Genomic DNA, 22,065 nt, shown 5'->3' on the forward strand with positions numbered 1-22,065 from the left:
ATGCCATTATCATTCCATTAGTATGTCGGGCATTGCTTTAGAACCTCAGCTGCAAACATCTGTCTCACGAGTGGAAAAGATCGGGTTTGGGATTGTGGCCACCCAAACCAGACACTGGATCACACTGCAAACAACTGTAAATGTCCGGCCATTCGCAGGTGGACTTCACTAGACTATAAATCATGCTAGTACCGAAGCTGCTCAGTCGCCTCAGCTCTCACTCCGAGAAGCTGCTCTGCGCTACGTCACGCTCTCTATTTCCCTAAATAAGTACCCTGTATGGTTCCATTCGGAATTATCACGTGAATACCCGGATGTCTGCCTGAGCCGGCTGCCCTGCTCACAACAGCGCCATTTGCGCCACTGCCAACCTCTCTGGCGCCCTGAGCAGAACGCGCCCGTGACGTCACGTCACCCCTGACCTCTGCTGCCGCCACGGGACGGGCAGCGTTAGGGAAGGGGGAAATGTGCAGCGTCTGAACGGAAAAGATGTCGTCCGTGTGAAAAGTCGAGTAGAGCTCCTCTGCGAGGGCGGCTGCTAGCCTGGGCCCAGACTGCCACCGTGTGGAGGCAGGTGCCGCAGGCCTTGGCCACGGAGAGACGCCGGGGGGGGGGAGTGAAACTCAGGCGAATCAACCTGAGGAGCTGGAAGGACGCGGCAGGTGAGAGGACGCAGCTCTTGTCCTGGTCTTTGAGAGGCCTCCGCTGCCCAACAAAGTTCTGTCCCAGGCTTTTTAATAGCGAAAGGAAAAAAAAAGATTACATTCTGAACTGGGCCAGCAAAGGACCGTGGATATATGTACTCGATGCCATCCAGTTTTACTGACCAGCTTGCAATTTCTGTTGTATCATTTCCACTACTGCTTTCTTTTTTTTTTTTTTTTTTGCTTGTTAGGGGAAGATGCTGACTGATCTTTCAAGCAGGCTGAGAAACAGTTGTATAACTTTTAAAGAGGATTTATAAAACAGATTGTACACGGAAGGCAAACTACTGTGCAAAATCATTTTTGGAGGACACGACTTTGAATTCTTAGTTTACAGGTTGGTTCCTAAAGTTGCAATAAATCCTGTAGTACTCACACAAGATCGATTTTCCTGTCCTTGGCTATTTCACTCTATATGTTGATATTGATGGGGCCCGTAATCTCGCATGATTCTGTGGCCGTGGCAACTGCTGCAGAATTTGCTCCTTGGGTCCTCAGCTGCTGGCAGTGCCTTACCTGCTGTACTACACTGCCATCTTCTGCCCTCCTTAGCCACATCACTAACTCCGGCCACCACTGGACTCCATGACACCAATACTTCCCTGCCCCTTAAAGCTTAAAGACAACAAAGGTAAGAGGCAAAAAAAAAAGGTGGGTTTTTTTGCCTCTTACCTGTCAGAGAGGGAAGTCAGCCCTGCCCCCAATGTCTGTCATCACTTAGAAGCCCCAGTGGACCAGGAGCAGCAGTGCTCCACAGGACGGAGAAATCCACCCCAGGCTAGAAGGTACAGTTCCACCTCCCTACGGCATCTCATGGGTAGAAGAGTCTCCCTGCTCGTCAGACTTTGGGGAGGACGCCTGTCTCCAGCTGAACTGCACCGAGTCTCCCACCCAACTAGAGTTCGAGCTGGAGACAAGTGACGCTGTGGAGTCATGGAAGATGGTAGGCAGAGATTAAAAAAAAAAATAGAAAAGAGACTTAGTAAAAAACTGAAAAAAAAAAAAAGAAAGAAATTAACCAACATACAGAATTGAAGGTAAGAAAATGTACCTTTTTTTTTTTTTTTTTAAATGAAGATGTTGTTAAAGAAATGTAAATACACAGGGGTAGATATTCAAAGCTGAACTTATCCAGCTAAGTTATAATGTATATTCAGCGGCATGGCGACGCCACTGAACATATGCGCACTTAGCTGAATAAGTTTAGACCTGCTCTATGGCGCATCTAAACTTACACGTATAATTATCCGGCTAACTCCAAATATGTTATACAGCTAACTCGCTCCACCCTGTACATGCCTACTTCTTGTGCGTGTAACTTTTAGCCGCATAAGGGGCTTATAACGGCAAAGCAGTGGCCACTGAACATAGGCGCGTATTCATCGGCTGCTACTTAGCCGCGAAAGTCTCGCTTATCCAGTTAAAAGCACTGAACGCACTTTAAATATCTGGCCCACAGATTTTTAATAAAATTTGGGGTAGATTTTAAAAGGTTGCGCGCGGGCGTACATGTGTGCGCGAGTTACCCAGCACTTGCACGTGTACGCCCGATTTTATAACATGCGGGCGCAGACGTGCAAATGTTATAAAATCCAGGGTCGGCGCATCAAATGGGTGCATAATTGTGCACCTTGTGCGCGCCAAGCTGCGCTGCCTTCCTCCGTTCCCTTCCCCCTTACCTAACCTTCCCCCTCTAGCCCTACTCTAAACCCCCCCCCCCCCCCAAAATGTTTATCCTACCTTTTGTGCCTGCTTCCACCAGGGGCAAGTTGCGCGCGCTGGCAGCCTGCCGGCACGCAATCCTCCAACACAGCAGCAATGGCCACTCTGTCGGAGGCTTCTGGCCCCGCCCTGCCCCCCCGGACTGCCCTTTTTGTAAAGCCCCAGGACTTAACACACGCCCCGGGGCTTTAAGCGCATCGCCGGGCCTTGTTAAAATCCGCCCCTTTGCTTTTATACACTTTAAGCAACATAAAAGTATATGCTAATTTATACAAATGTGCCATGGAATTGCTACAGAATCTTAAAAACTGCAAGGCAGCATTTTCTACCTCTTGCCACAGAATCTACTGGTGAGCTGACACAGAAAACTGGCTGCTTTGATCATAGATATCCTTGTGTCATGGCAAAAAAAGCCCTGGCTGGCCTCAAATCAGCAGACTAGAGCTCTGCCCTCCAGCCTTTGCATGTCTCTGAACAGTTGGAGCTGAGCGTGCGAAAAGGGTTGAAGGCAAGACTTACAACACTGCCCCTGAGCCTCGGAGGTCCGAGAGTAAAAGATCACACCAGGACCCTTCCTCTGGACCCCAGGTAATTTAAGGCATTTTGGGGGGGTTCGGGAGGGTGGGGGATTTATTTTAAAGGGTCGGGGTGGGTTTTAGGGTTGTTTTAGTGTGCCGGTTTTCCTGCCCTCCCCCTTCCCCTCCCCCCGATTTACGATTTTTTGACGATAAATCGGGGGAATTGTTATTGTATCGCGGCTCTAACGATTTTTGACGATTTAAAATATATCGGACGATATTTTAAATTGTCAAAAAACGATTCACATCCCTACTGCCCAGCAAACTATTCTTACCATAGAGAACACTGTAAGCCTTCATCACTTCCTTTACAAGGAGGTCACTTCCCTGGGCAGGAAATTAGGCTTGCATGTGTCCTGGCTGGCTCTGAGACTTAATGGCGCAAAGAAAGAAGGACCAGACTGGCTCCTTTTTATGCCTGCAAAGGCACATAGTGCGAATAGAGGTCACTCTGCTAATCCTGAGCATTTACCATATAAGGAAGAGGTAGCAGTGGAGTGCATGATTGTCTATCTGTGAGCTTGGGTGTTTGAGTCAGACAAATGCACAGGAGCTTGCATGTCCTACTTTTCAAAGATGCTGTGGGATAGACACAGGTAGGTTTTACAGAAGTATTTTTTTGGGTGTTCTTGGAAGAGATGTCCTTAGGTCATCCTTCAGCTGATTAGCAGGGGATTACCAGCTAACACTTGTGAGCATGGCGAAAACTAGGTAAAGCTCATAATTAAAACAGCTTTTTTAAAACAGGTAGGCATAGCATTGTATGTGTTTAGGAACTGAACTCTAGCATTTATTTTCTTTTACATCTTATGTCCATGGGCCAAGGAGAAATGTTAAGAGGACTATTTAGAATACTATTACACTATTGTTCACACTCTTTACATGTTCCATGAGCCCTGGTAGGAGAAGCGCAGCAGAATGGAAATGCTGGTTCACAGGTCTGAAGAGGAGAATGGGGCTGTCTCTCTTCATAAGACCTGGTCTTCTCTGCACTGGTTACTCTGACCCTTCATCATCATTCTCCTTTCCCCATTCCCTGACTTACTCTCTTCCCCCTTTTACCCTAATTTGTGCGGTCATCACCCGCAGAGGCAGCAAGGCCTGGGGTTATAGCTCAGAAGTTGGAAGGCAACACACCCAGGAGTGTGTAAAGCAGTGGCCCAGAGCGGCATTCATATGCTCAACTGTTTCTGACTAATGCTGAATTGCTCCCTTTGTGTGTATTCTGTGCAAGCCACACTATGACCCTTCCTCTTCTTCTCCCAGCAATACAGGGTGAGAGCAATGGGAAGGGGGATGAAGACTGGAGAGCCTAGAGAACAACTCTGCAGGTTGTTTTCTTAAGCCTGATGAGGTTGTGGAACAGCAATTCTGGCCAGGTGCCCACAAATTAGGCCCTAGTTGCTACTAAAGAAAGGATACCAGCACATGCACACCTCAACTCTTTGTAGATGCCTCGCCCTCCCTCCTGAACTCACCCATTGCCTGTCCCACCATGCACCTTCACTACTCTTCCCTGGGGTATGCAGAAATGTGTGATGGTTGCCATGCAAATGTATTTAATTTTATTTTCTTTTTTTCAGGTCGATGTCAATGTCATGGCTTATCACTGCTGTATGTGGAGATGGTAATTGCACTCCAGCACTTCCTTCCAGCGCAGATGCATTTCACGCCAGCATCAATCATCTCTTTGCAGATGCCTCTCCCTCCTCAATTGTTGGCATGTTTCTTTAAGGTGAAATAAACTACATGAACTGATAATACACGTCTGGAGTTTCTTTTTTTATGGTCTGTTTTTCATTTTCTACTTATTTGTTTCTCAACACTTACTCCCTCTCCCTAGCTAGCTACTCCCTGTCCCAACCCACCTTCCCCCCTCTCCCCCATTCCTCCTCTCACTAGGTACATAGGCACTTGAATGTTCCACAAATATTTCTTTTTAAAAGTTTAAAAATGTATTTACACGTAAACTGGCAAAAACAAAAAATGAACAGGGAAGGGGACATCTAGGGACTAAAGATTGTACAGAACTGTAAAACATAAAAAATCCCTGGAGGGAGGTAGGAAGGTGCTCAGGACGGTGACATCCTGTTGCCCAGGACTCTTATTACTGCCCCAAGGAGTTGCAAAGCCCATAGGTGGGCACCCAATGTTCTAAGCACCCTCATTTGGTAGGCATGCAAAGCTCTGTGCTCCGCTGCCATCCCCCTCAGAAAAGCCGCAAATTCTCGCCTAGTGAGAGGCTCATCATTGGGAGTATTTGCATATCTTCCTCAGCCAGCAAAGGCTGGACCAGTCTGGGTCTCTGTTTCCCTAACTCCCGGGGCAAAACAGGAAGGAGGCCCTACGGGAATGGGAAAGGAGTGAGAACCAGCTGAAGGCCTGGAGTGCCCCTCTTCTTAGAAGGGTGGCTTGATCATCACTGCTTCCTCCATAGATGGTTCCGGAGGGGGGGGAGGAGCATCTTCCACCCCACCCCCACCAGCGGCTGCTGCTTTTGCAGCGGGTAGAGTTGTTGCTTCCTCCTCGCCATCATCTGGCCTTTCCACCTCTTCATCAGCACCTTGAGACAAAAGAGTGTGAGAGAATGATGTCCAATAGGTACACAAAGACATTTTCTTTTTATGGGGACAGTGCCCTGTAGGCTTGAAGATTTACTTACCACCAGCTCCATCCCGCTGAGCAAGCAGCCAATCTAGCCACCTCCTCTTACGGAGGCGCAGCCACGGGGGCCGCCTTCTTCAGGTCCTCAGTCTATAGGAGATAAATAGGATGAGAACACTAAGTGTGCTCTGTAGCTGTAATATCACCTCCATACTGGTATCTGACAAAAATAAGCTACTATTATGTGATTTGAGTAGCGGCTCTTGCCAATCCCTTAATGCACACAGAAGGGCACCTGCACCTATATACCTGAACACATAGCCTCCATGAAGGGCCGTGATGCCCCAGGTCACTAGTTGCATAGGTGTGCAGTGCAACTAGTGGGAATATCCTTGTGAATTACCAAGAAATCTGCAACTGCTCCTAATCTATGCCTTCTAAGTGTTTGGCTATCCTATAGTCAGTGCATCTCAAGCCAGTCATTGGGGCACACCAAAGCAGGCAGGTTTTCAGGAGATCCTCCAGGAACATGCATGACACAGATTTGAAGAAAATGGCAGCAGTGCATGTCAGACTGTCTCATGCATATTCATTGTGGATATCCTGAAAACCTGACTGCCTAGGTGTCCCCTGAAGACTGGCTTGAGAGGAATTGCTATAGATATTAGCATTAAAAATGTCTTATCACTTAGAAAGTTAGTAGTATCACTTCCTTACAGTATTATTATACTTGTGCATATAAGGCTTCAATCATTCCATGTAAATCTGGCTGACTATATGTCTGTTACCTAGTATGACATAGTCAACAAATGAACATCCATGCTAACGTCAGATTCAACCATTACAGTCTCCATACATACCTATTTAATATTATTCTATATGGTGGCCTCTGCCCCCCCCATGCAAAACCATATTTTGACACCCCCCCAGTACCCCCTTATGCACTAGCAGGCCAATACAGAACGGTGCACATGGCCAAGCGCACCATTTGGTGCGCTTGGCCATGTGCCCCATTTTTCCACGTGCCCCATGTGCCCCATTTGGCCACGTGTTTTTGACACGCTATTGTTACCCCTTATACTGTAAGGGGTAATAGCGGGTGGAAAACGCTCTGCCAACCCCTCCTGAAACTAATAGCGCTCATCACATGAAAATGCATGTTGATGAGCCTATTAATTAGTCATCCGCAATACTCTCAGAAATTAACGCCTGCCAAAACTTTAAGCTAAGCAGAATTTTATGTGCAATTCATAAAAAGAAGAAAAAATTAATTATTACACTAGGGCACATTACATTTTGAATGATGTGCATGGTCCTATGATTAATCATTTAAACTGTCACTATGCTATTGTGTGACCGGCTCAACATTATGATCCTTTAATTTTTTCACTTTTAAGGTAAAAAAATCTATATTTGTACTTAGGAGGCTCTACCAGTTTGTGGTTCACTATTTTTCTTCCTTTTTTGGACTTAAGGAGCCCAATTTTATAGTGCTTACAGCTGAAGTCCATGTAACCAAGTACACATGGACTTTAACCATAATTTTCAAAGAGTATACGCAACCCTTGTATGTCATACATGCATGTTTATACTTGCATGGGAGTAAATGTAAATGTTCATACATACATTTACTCACATACTTTTATATGTACAATTCCCGGGGTAATTTTAAGAGGCCTATATATGTGTGTGTAAAATGGTATTTAACAAGTATATATACTTTTGAAAATTCACTGCATTGTATTTATTGCAATTCTTCCATGGATTGTAACTGGACACCCATCAAACCTGAGGCCCAGGGGAGGGGGGGGGGGGGGTTACTGTTAAATTTATTATAGTATTTATTATATAGTATTTATTATATAGTTTATTATAATTACACCCCTGTTTCTTGTGAACCAGCATGATGGGACCACCGTCTTGAATGTTGGTATATAAAAAAAGTTAAATAAATAAATAAATAAATAAAATTGATATTACAATGTTAATTGTAATACCTCTTTTCTTATCTATGGAATCATTGCTAGCTACTTAAAAAAGATCACCCGAGCTTTTAACAGTCCTTCTTCTCAGAAGGATCCTGTAAAAACACAGCAGAGGAGTGTAAAATGACTTCCAGCTTGTTTTATAATGTGCCCCAACCACAGTGCAAGAGCCAATGGGATACATACATCCTCTCTCCTTCCTTACATATCCTCAGCTCTCCTCTCACATTATATGCATTCCTCTCTTCCTCTTCACACACATCCCCACACTTCAAATACATCCTTATTTCTCCCTCCCCGCACCTTACACACATCCTCAGCTATCCTCTTTACGCACATCTCTCCCTCCCCTCACACTGCACGCATCCTTCTCTCTTCCTCCCCGCATCTTACACATATCCCTCCCTCCTCACACGCATCCTCGCTCATCCCTCTTCCCACATCCTTTCCCGCCCTCGCTGCGCCAAGCGACGTCATCAGCCGGCGCCCAGTCTCTGCGCGGTGACGGAGAAGGAGCGCTGAGTGCGGCCTGCACGCGGCACCGGAGTGGAGAGAGGGCGGCGGGAGCTCCTGCAGCCCCGGGCACGGTAAGCGCAGGCCCGAGGCTCCGTCGGTAGAGCTGAGCCCGCCCCCCAAGGGCCGGGGAGACCGGGTGCCAGCCGCGCGCCCTCGCAGCCCGCTTCCCGCCCGAAGGCGGCGGATCCGGGGCCTTCGCGCGGCACCTTACAGTGGGCGCCTTTGTGCCTCCCTCCGAGCAGCGCTCCCGGCTCTGAGCGCCGCCCTGCTGAATCGTAAGCCGTTACCGATGAATCCGTCCGTTTGTAAGTCTGCCGGGAGGGGGAGACCCATCACAAGGCTTGCTGGCGCTTGGGAAAGTCGGCGGGTTTCTTGGTTTGGTGCTGTTGTTTCAAATGATGCGCCAGCTTAGGGAGCTGTGAGGTGGAAACGAGTACCGCGCATTGCTGGCTAGAAATTGAGCCTTGGGGGTTTGTTGGGAGTTGGACCTGGAACCCTGAATGTTCAGAAATGAGAAGCAAAGCTGCCCTCTTCCGTTAGTAATGGCCATATTACACTGCTTACCTTTAGAAAGAGCTGCATTTGGTGCTTTTTAATTTGTACGTGGTTTCTTTACTTTGGGGCTTAGCACACTTCTAGCCATCTGGCTTTTCTCTACTGGTTCTATGATGCATCCCAAAATGCATCTGTCTGTGACATCAGGGTCCTGCTGATGCTGCATTGTTAAATAAGAGCATTGCTAGGTCTAATAACAATGGGGGCGATGTAATAAGGTGCGCTGAAGCTGCTGTGGGTTTGTACTCGTGTTTTCCCACGCAAAGCCCTATATGGATGTGTAATAAGGGGGGTTTTTGTTGTTGTTGTTTTTTTTTGGGGGGGGGGGGAGCGTGTACAAGCATGCTTCTTGACCCGCAATTTTTCTGTGCAAGTGCATGCTAATGGCATACAAAGGAGGCAATTATCTAATCATGGGCAATGCAAGAAACCATGCTAGCAGGGAGATCGGGTTAGTGCAGATTTTTTAATGCAAGTTTTTAGTGCCTGGGTCAGGGCAGGAGTTAATTGAAAGCGCTGGTGTGGAGACCGGATTTTTTGATGCTTTTAAGGGTCAGCTAAGTGGCAGATGGAACAGGTAGAGAGAAGGCAGCTTCTCAATGAGGCATAATTGCTGATCTGTATTTCATGTTCTCGCCAGCAGTTGGAGTCCAGTCATGAAGGGGTTAGATATTGCTCTACCCATCTTCATATCAACTTTTGGAGCACTAATTTTATTCATTTTTTTTTAAAAAGAAAGTCTTTAGCTCCAAGAATCAATCTCAGGCATTCACACGCCAATGGGTGTCTGCATGGATGTTTGCATGTTTTACTTCATAGGGCCATTAGCGTGCATTACTGCGCATATTATGGCATGTATATTTGGTGTGTGTGTATTTTATGTGCGTATCTAATTAGCATATGCGGCCGTTATTACATCCTGTGCTTGTTTTTGCCGCGCGTGCAGAAAAATCAGTGCGGATTTCTGCGCAGGTCTTATTACATCAGCATTGATGAGTTTGGCGGAAGCAGTTATTTTAGCGATACTGACTATTTGTGAGCACAAATAATTTAATGGTGCATTTTTAAAGCGGCATTGAAGTGTTAGAATCTAGAGAGCATACGCAAGAGCCACTGTGAACAAAGAAACTAACATAAATCCCAGGGAAAATGGGAAAAAATGCCCTGCTACAGATACTGAGAAATCAAAGATATAAAATAAAAAGTTAAAGATTATAAAGGTAAGCCAACAACATGGTATGATCCTATTCAGAATAAAGGTGTAAATCAGACTTTTAACTTTTAAAAGTTTTAAGCACTGGGAAATGCAGAATTCTAGTAGCTGGGTTGGTCCTACAGAGAACTTGCTTCTTTGCAAGCTATGGGCCAATATAAGAATTGGAAAACACCAAGTAAACTTTATTGATATGAATTGCCCGACTCAGGCCGAATGTCGCTCAATTGATGTTTACCGATCTTCTTCGTTTGGTCGCTACTTGCATATTATTTCAGTTTCCGGTTTGTTTCTTTGGACCAATATAAGAATTGCAATCTATACACGAGTCTTCATGATCTGATTGGACTCCTCTTTGGATAGCCTTTCAGAGGCGCATGGATGGAAAATGGTGAGGAAATTTGTAAAGTTTATAGTGTTCTGGGAATTTTCGACTACTACATGTTTAAATATTTGTTAACTTTTTGCATTGTATAGTATTTTTGCTTCTTTACAATATTGGTTAATAATGTTGAGGGTATAAAGAATGCTTCACATTGATGGATACTTTCCATTCTTGCAAACTAAGCTTCTGTTTTTCCTTGCATTCAGAAGGGGACTGTTTGGCCAGCACTTTCTATCGACTCTGCTGTGACCTTCTGGCCTGGAATATTGTAGTACTGTTGTAATGCCTTATTTTGTAGGGAAGAAAGACGGGCTTCAACAACTAAGTTATCATGACTCTCACTCTTTTTCTCAATCTTGACCTCTTGTTTTTCAGTTGGATATTTATCAGGTTGGCACAGTGCAAATTAAGAATAGTTTTGGCTTGTGCTGTTTTTCACTAATATGAATATTTTACCACTGGATTAATTTATTATCTAGCATTAAAATGAGACAGGCAGAGCCACTGAGTATTGCAAACTAACATTAATAGCAATCATAAATGAGCCCATTTACAAAAATTAAAAAAAAAGTTTGAGCTAATTACATGGCATGCAGTGCTGGCTTAATTGCTTGATCCTCATGCATAGTTCCATCTCTTTAATTGCTTTTTTTGTAATTGTTTTGCAGTTTTATCCTTTTGCTAAATATAGTGACTCCAAATTATTGATGTCAAACAAAGAAGATAACTATAAAATTAAAGAATAAATAATGCAGATCAATCCACTAAAGTCATCTGTTTATACCAACAGAAATTCCTGTGTAAATCAGGTGCGTTGGAGTTACTGGTTCATTATCTTATTCTGTATCTGAAACACAAGGACAAGTCATAAGGAGTAAGCAGTGTCAATGTTAATTCTTTCTCGCTAATAACACAGAAATAATTTGGAGCATACAGCATTAGCTGGAAAAGGGAATTACTTCTTGGGATCACAGTGCATGTGTGACAGACTTACCCCAGGGGCTTTTTTCAATCTAAGTCTACTGCATGAATGACACCTCCAGGCTGAAGAGTCTTAATGTCTTTTTATCATTTCCTCATAGTGGAATTGTTCCATTCCTTTTATCATTTTGGTTGCCCTTCTCTGTACCTTTTCTAATTCTTTATATCTTTTTTTGAGATGATGATGTGACCAGAACTACACACAGTACTCAAGATTGAGGTCGCATCATGGAGCAATACGGAAGCATTATGATATTTTCTGTTACATTCTCCATTCTTATCCTAATAATTCCTAGTATTCTATTTGCTTTCTTGGCGGCTGCTGCTGCTGCTGCACACTAGCAGAAGATTTCAATGTATTATCAACGATGATGCCTAGATCCTTTTCCTGAATGGTAACTCCTAATGTGCATTGTGTAGTTATAATTTGGGTTACGCTTCTCTAAGTGCATCACTTTGCACTTATCCACATTAAATTTAATTTGGCATTTGCATGCCCAGTCTCTCATTTCTGCAAGGTCCTCTTGCAAAACCCTGTACACGTGTTCCTCCTGGGGAATGGCAAACCATTCCTCCACCTGAGTCTAACTAGCACCTGCGGCAGTAGGACATGTGCCTCAGAGCACAGTCTTTTTGCCCCATAGATATTACTAAGAAAGGTGACACCAGCTTTCCTAGGCATGCAGATGCAACCCAGGTGCCCTGTCTGTAAGAGAGGATGGCACATCTAAGAGAATTATCAATGTCCCAAACACATCAAAAGTCTCCAAGGAATGGAATACCTCTCCCACTTTCTGTCTGTGACCACCGTTGGGTCACAGCTAGCAATGCCAAAAAGGGCATGGTTTTGCAGCACGTTTTGCCTCTTAGGTCCTAGCATCAGTGATGGCACAGTTGAACGGTTGTGGATATCTTTTTCTGGGAGCATTCTTAGTGGACACAATGCTTAATACACAGGCTTTTGCCCAATGGTTCTGATATGTATTGTGACATTTTTTGATGGGAAGTGACCTCCAGCTATCACTAAAATGTTTGAGTTGGCTGCAGTTTTTACCACCGAGCTGGAGTATGGAAGCATGCCACCCACTGAGTTAGCGCTAGCGTAACCCCTATTTTTTCTCCATCCTCTTTGGGGGGGCTCCTCCCTTCTTGGGTGGAGTTCAGGCTACGTTGGCAGGGATGCCACTTGACGTTATGTTAGGGTCAACAACTAGTGGTCTTACCCAGTAAATCTATTTTTAATAGAGAGCACCCTGCTGTGATTGGCATCTCCATTGGAGCAGTGACAGGTAAGATTCCTTCTTGGTCTATTGGGTAAGCTTGATTCCCGCCTGGGGCAGATATGGCGTTCCCCTGGACATTCATAGCTGTCCCAAAGGCATCAGGGCAACTAGGGTCCCTCCCAGCATAGGGACGGTTCAATATTGGGAATTTATAATTGTCCCTCCCTGGAATAACTAGGATCCCTCCTAGGGTAGGCATGGTGCTCTTCTGGATCTATGCGGCAGTCCCTTTTGGGACCTTTGGGGTAACTAGGTTCCCTCCTAGTGCCGATATAGTGCTCCCCTGGAGAATAGAGCAATCCCTCTTTAAGCTATTGAAGCAACAAGGGTCCCTCTTGGGTAGATACAGCGCTCTCTGAGTATGCTTGGCAGACCCTCCCAGGGCCATTGGGATAGCTAAGATCCATCCTTGTTTAGATATGGCATCCCCTTGGGTAGACCTAGTGGCCCCTGCCAGGGCAGTTATGGCACTTGCCTTGGGAATTGGAGTAGTTCCTCCCAGGGCTATTAAGGCAACTAGGATCCCTTCCTGGGCACATACAGTGCTCCCTTGGGTACAGATCACAGTGCACCTGGTGCCATTAGGGTAACTAAGGTTGCTCTCTGGGTAAGAGTGGCACTGCCTGGGTGTCTTATAGCAGGCACTCTGGGTCCTTTCCAGGGCAGGTGTAGTGCATCCTTGGGAGTTCAAAGAGGTCCGTCTCGTGGTGATTACAGTGTAGTGGACCCCTCTGGGAGTAGAAAAGTTGCTTTCCTGGGATTTGTCGGTGCTGTCCTGAGAATAGAGGTTCCTCCCTGTGTCCTCTGGGTGCTGTACACAGTCATTGTTGAGGCCATTTGGGTTCCTTCCTGGGTGGCTACTGTACATACAAATTGGCAACAGAGGTTTCACTCCAAGTAAGTGGGTCAAAGTCCCAGTGACTGGATGCTGGGGATCCAGTAATGTACTTGGTGTCTCTGTGGGCCCTTAAAGTGCTTGAGACCCTTCTAGAGACAGGAAAGGATTGTTGACTCTCTTGGGCCGAGGAGCTAGTATATGTCCTTTTTAGGGCCAATGGAGCAATCTCTCTCTAGTCTGGGAGGTAATGGCTTGGGCTTCTGGGGCAAGAGAGCTTTTGCCGGTGAAGCTCTGTGGGGCGCTGAGTGATACCAAAGGCGTGAGCAGCACCTACGAGAGAATTTCGAGGCATCTAAGACTTCTCTGTCTTTCCCCCTTGTGGGCCATGTTTTTCTGGATGTGTGATTCAGCGGACGTGGGACACGAATATGGGAGACACGTGGGGAAAGAAGAAATAGCCGATTCTGTCTTGTAACTGCAGACAGGTAGTACAGGTTGCAGGACGGGGAGTGGGTGTAAGACAAGCAACCAAATAACTGAAGGGGCGAGAGGGGAAGATTCCACTAGATTTGACTTGCACTTCAGCCAGGGAGTGCCTTAGGGCGAGGGGAGGGAAAGGGAAATATGGCTGGCGTCAGACACTCAAACAAGTGGAAAAAAATCTCTGCAAGAACAATTCATTTGAGGGGTAAGAAAAAAAGGAAACATGTTTAAGCTAGAAAGATCAGTGGAGGAGGAAATGGCAAAAAAATCTGAGGTGGGGACGACGACAAACTAATGGTTTTACTAAAGAACTGAGAGGGGTAAGAGGTGAGATATCTGGGAAGCAGTTATAGTCAGGAACCTACGAACTTTTTTTGATCTAAGGGGCTGGGGAACGGGAAAGCAGATGAAGACCAAAATGGTCCATCCAGTCTGCCCAGCAAGCTGCTTATGATTGTAACTACCACTCCGTGGAGGTTGCCTTAAGCGTAGGGAGGCCCTCTCCCAACTTTATTTTATTCACTTCTTCATGCGGTGCACAGAGGGCCTGCACAGGAGTGGACTGCCCCTACTCTACCGCCATCAAGAGAGACCTTGATCAGACTTTGTTGGGATAATGTAAACAGCCAGAGAGCCAAGACCATGTGTTTCGCTGTAAGATCTGCCCAGATGGACGTCATGAATGCTCATGGTTGGTTGTAACTGCTGTTCCGTGCAGGTTACCTTCCTGCAGAAATGTTTCCCCATAAGTTACCACAGGTTACCCCGCTTCTTCATTTCCATCCTCTGGCCACTAGAGAGCTTCTATATCTCATACCCTTTTGAATTGTTACCGTTCTAGTCTTTGGGCAGGGCATTCCAGGCATTGGCTATGCTTTCCATGAATAAATATTTTCCTGCAGATAAGCAGGCTGAATTAGCCATGCTGTCTGTCTGGGGTCGTCCCTCTGGGGGCGGCTAGGCGGAGCTTCTCAAAGATGACAGAGCTTTGCTCTGTGTGCAGCTGCACCGCCTTTCCTGCGCGGCTCCATTTTCTGCTCAGTCTATTCTTTCCGTGCTGCAGGCTGCACGCTGTGCTTTTCTTCTCAGCCAGTTGCATTTAAAAAAATGAAGAAGGAAAATGCCTCAGAGACCGCCTGGCTTTAAATTCTGCCAGTTCGGTGAGATTATGTCCGCCACCGCTGGACATATTTATGCCTCGGCCCAGACCAGGCGGCTTGCAGGGACTGTGGCCGCATTTCCCCCCTAGGCCCAGTGCCAACGCCGCCAAAATCACCCCGTTGCGTGAGGGAAACCCGGTGTCTTATGCCCCCAGCTCGGAGCTTTGAAGCCCTGCCAGACAAACAGTGGGGTCAGGTGGGCAAGCCCCCATCTGTCCCTCATCGGCCTTGGACCATCCCAAGTGCAGGGAATGCACCGACCCAACCACTGAGGCAATCGGCGGCGTCCGGAGTCGAAGCCCCAGCGCAGCTGGCCAACGTACCACATTGCATGAAGTGCCACACGCGTGAAGCACTGTCAATGCATGCGTTGAAGTCCAAGCGCAAGGGCGCCGAAAGTCATCAGGATTGACGCAGGTGCCAACGCCAGCCCATGCCGCGCACCTCGACGCACAAAGCATCTGTAGATAGCTGGATCCACCCATCTTCAGCCCCTTGACTGGGAAGTCTTCCCAGAAACTGCCTCCGGCTGTGGAACTCAGTGGATCTTGTTTTTTCTGATTATGAGCTGGCATCTGACTATGCATCCACGGGCTCCTCTCACTCCTCGGAGTGTGTCTACTCCGATTAGGTAACTTTCCTATTACACTTAAAGTTTACATTTCTACTTGGGGCTAGCTTGCACGGAGCGACAGTTGCTACTGCACTTACCAGAACGCTAAGGGATGGCCTGCACAGTGCGCTATCTTAAAAAAACTTGTTGGGCAGTCTTAGATGGACCATTTTGGTCTTTATTTTCTGTCAATCACTATCAGGCCGATACAGTAAAGTGGGGCCGCGGTTACCCCGCTCCTAACCCGCTTTCTACTCACTTTCCGGCCGCGTTAGCCCTTCCTGCGATACACTATCCCCTTTAACCCATCCTTACCGCCTCTTTAAATCCCCGGGTAACCCCTTCCGCACGCGGCATGTATATCAGATGTGAACGACCGAATTAGCTATTCCCTCCCATACAGTAACGCGCGCCCCGACTATCGATATTTTACCCTGCCATTTTGCCCCGCGTTTAACCTAACTTACCGCCTACCCTTACCCCTGCGTTAGAGGCAGGGGTAGTGGTAGGCGGCAAACTTTCCCCCAAAAAGGAAACCTGTAACAACCTAAAATCCCCTCCTCCCCTAGCGACTCGACATAACTTTTTGTTGTTTTCTTACCTTTTGTTGCTTTTCAGCCCCTTCCCTTCTCTGCTGCCCTCCGGAGGGGGCAGCCGGCGGCGAAAGCGGCTCGCAGCGGTTGTGTGTCCCCCCCCCCCCCCCCCCCCCCGCGCGCAGGTCCCGGTTCTCCTGGCTCGTCAACAGCAGTACAACAGCTAGGGCTCCATCCACCCCAATCCTTCCTTCCTTCCTGGCTCGGCCAAATTGTGAAGCGGCTTGCAGTGTCGCGCACCCCCCCCCCCCCGGCGCAGGTCCCGGTTCTCCTGGCTCTCACCTCATGCCGAGCCAGGAGAACCAGGACCTGCGCGGGGGGGGAGGAATGCTGCTTCACAATTTGGCCGAGCTAGGAAGGATTGGGGTAGATGGAGCTCTAGTTGTTGTACTGCTGTTGCCGAGCCAGGAGAACCGGGACCTGCGCGGGGGGGTACCGCTGCGAGCCGCTTTCGCCGCCGGCTGCCCCCTCCGGAGGGCGGCAGAGAAGGGAAGGGGCTGAAAAGCAACAAAAGGTAAGTTGGCACATGTCGAGCTGCTTCGGGAGGAGGGGATTTTCAGTTTTTAGGTTTTCATGGGTTAAAGTTGGGATCCACTTCCTGGTACCTGTCATTTCAAATGTCATTTGAAATGACAGGTACCAGCACACCCAGGTTACTGTATAGGCGCTGTATTAAGCTGTATAGGCTGTATTAAGCGCCTATACAGTAAAATGGGTTGCATGGGCCTAACGCTTCGCAGACGCAGCTTGCATTTGCGAGCAATTTAAATAGAGTATCGAGCAGTATGTGATCAGAACAGTGCGTGGGGCAAATGAGGGTGCGCCCGGCACTGCCGCACTCTTTCTAACACGGCCTTACTGTATCGACCCGTATGTTACTGGGTACAAGGGTTTTATCATTTCCTTTTTTTCTTGCTGCTTTTATGCATCTCTCTATATACAACCCTGCATCCTTCTGGCCCCTAAGTTGCCGCCTTTTCACATTGCTGCACTACCGTAACATCATCACATACTATCACCGTGAGGTCTCTCTTTCTGTCCATGCGCATCAGTCTGCCGTCCCCTCAACTGTTAATCTCCCTTCCGCCAGGCGAAGAGCGGGAGCCCACAGCTGTCCCTGCTCCACCCAGCAGGGCTGACCTTTTGGGGGGGGGGGGGGGGTGACTTGCGCAGGGTACCATATGCTAGGGGAGACTACTGCTTTGTCACAATGCGGCTGCTGTGGAGACCCTTCCTCTCTTTCATTATAAGCCCCCTGGTCTGAAGTAATCCTTTTTGCCCCAGAACTGAAGAAGCTTTGTTGACTTTCCCTCTTCCTCTCTCTCCTCCCCACAGGGGCATCTTTAGAAAGGCAATTATCCTGCCCCCAGCAGCATTATTTCAGCCCTGTGGCCTGAAGTGCACTGCTGGGAGGAGGCAGGATGCAGTGTCTTCAAGCTGCTGCCTCCTTTCCAGTGCAGCCACAGGGAGAAAAAGAAATGAAGCTAACGCTGAAACTGCTCCTCGCTGAGATCAGCCACTATGCCGTCTCTGCACTAATCCTACCTCATGAAATCTATATTTTATCTTTTGCCTTTCAGCCACTTCAGAGTGGATTATATTCAAAATATTTCCCTGTCCACAAATGGCAAAGAAGGGTAAAGTGACTCGCCCACGGTCAGAAGGAGTGGCAATGGGGTTTGAACCCGGCTTCTCTTTTTTGTAGCCTGCTGCTCTAATCAGGCTGCTTCTCCATGCCTTGTGGGGAGCTGTAGTCCCTCTTCAGGGGGAACCCAATGGGATCAAGAGATCTTGTGCAACGGATCAAGTGAAGTTAGAATTCTCAAGGGCAGGGGTGCAGGTGAGCTTGGCTCTGGCCCTCAGAAAGGTGCCCCAAGTGGGGGAGGGGGAAATAACCTGGAGGAGAAGGTATCCAACCGGCAAGGTGGGCCCAAACACCTTTTTTTTTTTTTATATCGGGAGAAGGTAGCATTAAGTGTCGGAGGGAGGGGAAAAAGCCCAGCAGCGGCAGAGAGAACACAAAGGAAAGGTGAGGAGAGGATCCCCGGCTCAGCTTCCAGCTCGCGAGACCTCGCTCTGACTTAGGAGCAGGTGCTGATTGGCTTACAGGTTCGCACTGTCCCCGCCTCCAGCCGGTGACGTCAGCCCCTGCTTGGGGAAGCCGGAGACGGGAGAAAAGAAAGTGAAACTTATCTGGGGCCATTTCCCGGTATCTTTGCCGCTGCTGCTCGGTCTCCTGACCCAGGCTTTTCCCTATTTCTGCATTCCCGTCTTGCAAAAGCTTAATTGTAAGACTCTGCTGCTCTGAAATCCTCGGTGGTGCATTGAAGAAATAAGACTTTTTCAGTGCAACAAATTTTTTTTTTTTGTATTACTGTCAGTGAAATGACCACTGCTTTTTGATGTGAAGAAATAAAAGGTAAATAGCTTTATTGCTATTCTGTTGTAGCCTGTAGATATCTAAGTGAGAATTTAATTCAGAATACCCTAATGGTATATAGTGGCTACAATTTTTATGTAGAATTTTAACTCTACATATTTTGCTCTACTAAACAAATCCAAGCTAATTATTTTTCTTTAAAAAAAATGTGTAAATATTTCAGTGCGGTGTGTTAAAGGATACTGAGCTCCCTGTTGCAGTGTTTGGGCCACACTGTAGCTTTTTCTTTCTTCTTTTTTTTGGGGGGGGGAACCAATAAGGAAGATCTGATTATACCAGCTCATTGCTCAGCACTAGCCTTTTGTGAGGTTGCCATACATTTATGCACATATGTGAGGGGAACACCGATTGTTGTATTAAAAAATATTTCACTAAATCACATTTCTTACTTTTGAAATGTTTGGCCCAAAATGGACATTTTGTGTATATGTGGTTTAAACTTGTATTTTTCTCCTTTTGGCAGGCCCTTTGTGCGGCAAGTGGTTAAGAGTGGAGAGCAAATTACTGCTGCCCCTTTTCTGGTGGCTGTGTGCACCTTATATTCCAGAAACGCGCTATGAAAAGAGGTGCAAGTGGTGGCAGAGGTTCATGGCAAAAGCACAACAAGTATAACTTCAGCCACAGTCTTTATCCAGCCTCTTCTAATAATCCTCTCCTTCCACAGGGATTTAGCCTTGACAGACTGAAAAGCCAGCAAACACAGTTTCTCTTAGGACGGACTACAGAGTTTCCAGTTTCTCAAGCCCCACTACAGAGACCACCAGCAGCACAAAACATCACAAACGTTCGTCTGCATACCACACAGAATCTATTGGGAAGCAGTCACAACAACTGGCCAAAAGATAGAGGACCGTTTAAGAATCACCGATTCCAGACTTTGGTTTACCATCACTCGCCTTCAGGCTACCATAATTATTCTGAAAAACGTTTGGACAGCCTATCCTTAAACTTTCAGAACCTTGAAGTGAGAGATCATGAGGAAGAAATTATAAAGTTTTTAAAACAATTTAATCGGGGTGAATCATATCCAGCCTTAGCCATTGCTCAGAGTCTTAAAATCCAAAAAGCAGTTGTTAATCGGCATCTTTACAAACTGTATAAGGAAGACAAGTTATATAAAGAAGGTGATAAACCCCCTTATTGGAGAATTAAAGAAGGTGATAAACCCCCTTATTGGAGACTTGGAGAGAGAGCAGACGTCTCAGGAAAGGCATCTGGAGTTGTGAGGGGAAAAAGCAATTCTGAGAAAAATAAGCTTCGTTACACTTCGCTTGACTCTGAAGAAACAACTTCATTCTGCTTGGAAGGTAATCTTGACTTTGACATGGCTGCAATAAAGGAGAAAATCTGTGACTATTTGTTTGATAGTCCAGAGTCAACAGCAAATAGCATTGCCAAGAATATTGGACTGGCCAACACTAATACCAAACACATTATCCATGTCCTGCTTAACTTGGAACAACAGGGGGACATCTCTCATGAGGAGTCGACTCCCCCCAAATGGTCTCTCTCGGATAAGAAACGCGAGAGGATGCAGATGAAAAAGAAAGCAAGTGAAGGACTAGAAGCGGAAGAGGAGATTGAGGGCGCAGCTGTCTGCACTGAATCGCCGGTCGCTGAGCACGGTGAAGCGATGGAGGATGAGCTGAATGTGGAAAATGGGCAACAATTGGCCACTGAGCAGGAAGAGTTAAATGACGACAACAGGATTCTAGATACAGAGCCGCTCAAGACTCTCGCTTTGAAGAACTCAACTTATGATAACTTTGAAAATGGCAAGTGGGCCAGTGATGACATTCCTGAGGACTTGAACAGCATAACTAAAGAGACCGATGAGCTGCACAGGATTATGGAGGGCCCCTCGGGGGCCCTGCCTGTTGACCAATTTGAAATGTCTGTCTTGGATAAGTTGCTGATTTGTTTGGAGAAGAACCCAGTCAGCGGTCTCATTGAATTTTCCCAGTATTCTTCTCAGCACTGTGAATTTGTCCTCCTGAACCAAACTGGACCATCTCATGACCCAAGGTAAGAAAGCTTCAGAAGCTCTTAGTGAAGCTTGCATGCTAATCAATGTAACTCCATTTGAGCTCACTTTTGGAAAGGCGTTTCTATTTCTTGACAAGGAAGATAGTGTGATTGAACTACTTACACAGGTTTGTTTGGGTTTTTTTTCTTTAACTTTGTACAGTGGTACAATAGTAAAGAGCAGCAAATTGAAGCAGCAGAATTGACTGAACCTATGAAACTCCATTGTTAGCTGCCCTGAGTATACAGATATGTGCGGGATATAAGCTTTTTTTTTTTAAAGTAAAAATATAATAAAATATTTGAATTAAAAAAAGGTGCATAGCCATTGATATAACCTTAAACTCCTCTATTTACAAGTAAAACAGAATATACGCTAGGATGCTGACACACTAAACTGCAAAATTGTGCAAAGGCTGCTTCGTATGCTAAAAAGGCAAATAGTGCACATTATTTGCCCTTTTTAGAGAGTGAAATTTAGCTATTTGCTTTGCAAATAGCTATTTTTCACATGTATTTATGCATGCAAAATTTTAAATTTAAATTCAGAGTTAATGAGTGACTGTGATAAGTAATTCTGCACAGCATCTCATAAACTATGAATGCATAGTAAAACTATACACACAAATAACTTCCACAAACTGGATTTTGAAAAACTTTTTTTATTTATTTATTTGTTTTTATATACCGGTGTTGGATTTACATATCACATCGGTTTACAAATAATTTGACCGGTGCAGTAGATGATTAGAGAAATGTCATAAGAGGTTATAGTAGCAACACTGAAACCAAGTTCATAGCAAAAATCCGTGCGCTCTTTTTCTCCAGGCCCTGTTTGCATGGAAGTCTGGGTAGAAAAAGTGCATGCAAAACTTAATCTTGTGGGAAATTCTGCATGGTTTAGACTTTCTTTACCTAACCTGGAAGGTGTCCTAACCCCCTGTGTATGTAATTTTAGAAATGGCACAGCTCTGTATTTGGAGATTTATTAATTGGTCTGTAAATGCTGACACATTCATTAAATTAATTTCACGGTTGATGTACTCCTCTGCTTTAGGATGTTTGCATTTTAAACATGTAAAATAGTTTTTACATTCATTTTCATTAAGTAAAACACATTGAAGGGAGCAGTTTTGAAAGAGTCTATGGATGAAAATCACATTTCCCTTCCCCGTACCACGGGGGTGGAGCCACGCCTGTCCCAGGAAAGTGTATGTATTGCAGTCTGGAGAATAAGGGTGGCGTCATGGCTGTCCCGGGAAAGCAGTGTGCTGGGGTTAGTCTTACCCTTCTTGTATTTCCAGTAAGGGTGGGACCTCACCTGTCCCAGGAAAGTACACACGGTGGGGTTAGTTTTATACTCTCTGTGGGGGGGTTTGCATCTGCA

General features: G+C 46.2%; 1 protein-coding gene and 1 long non-coding RNA gene across 4 annotated transcripts in view; both read left to right on the forward strand.

The window, feature by feature from the left end:
- The first annotated feature begins 302 nt into the window (after window positions 1–302).
- Window positions 303–4,772, forward strand: LOC115078674. Its single transcript, XR_003853133.1, has 4 exons — window positions 303–662; window positions 896–1,041; window positions 2,768–3,014; window positions 4,588–4,772. It is a non-coding gene; the product is annotated as an uncharacterized LOC115078674 (long non-coding RNA).
- A 3,222-nt stretch (window positions 4,773–7,994) lies between these two features.
- ADAR (adenosine deaminase RNA specific) overlaps window positions 7,995–22,065 on the forward strand; it is a 55,456-nt gene continuing 41,385 nt past the window's right edge. Inside the window, exons 1-2 of one of the 3 annotated variants that reach the window (XM_029579468.1) lie at window positions 7,995–8,180; window positions 19,318–20,678. In XM_029579468.1, the coding sequence (XP_029435328.1) occupies window positions 19,978–20,678 (701 nt within the window). In that variant the 5' untranslated portion in view covers window positions 7,995–8,180; window positions 19,318–19,977. Of the gene's footprint in view, window positions 8,181–18,611; window positions 18,633–19,116; window positions 20,679–22,065 lie in introns of those variants that run through there. The other 2 variants (XM_029579466.1, XM_029579467.1) reach the window with 2 other exon arrangements.

The sequence above is a fragment of the Rhinatrema bivittatum genome, chromosome 16 (genome assembly GCF_901001135.1).
Source record: "Rhinatrema bivittatum chromosome 16, aRhiBiv1.1, whole genome shotgun sequence".
In the NCBI taxonomy this organism is placed as follows: Eukaryota; Metazoa; Chordata; class Amphibia; order Gymnophiona; family Rhinatrematidae; genus Rhinatrema; species Rhinatrema bivittatum.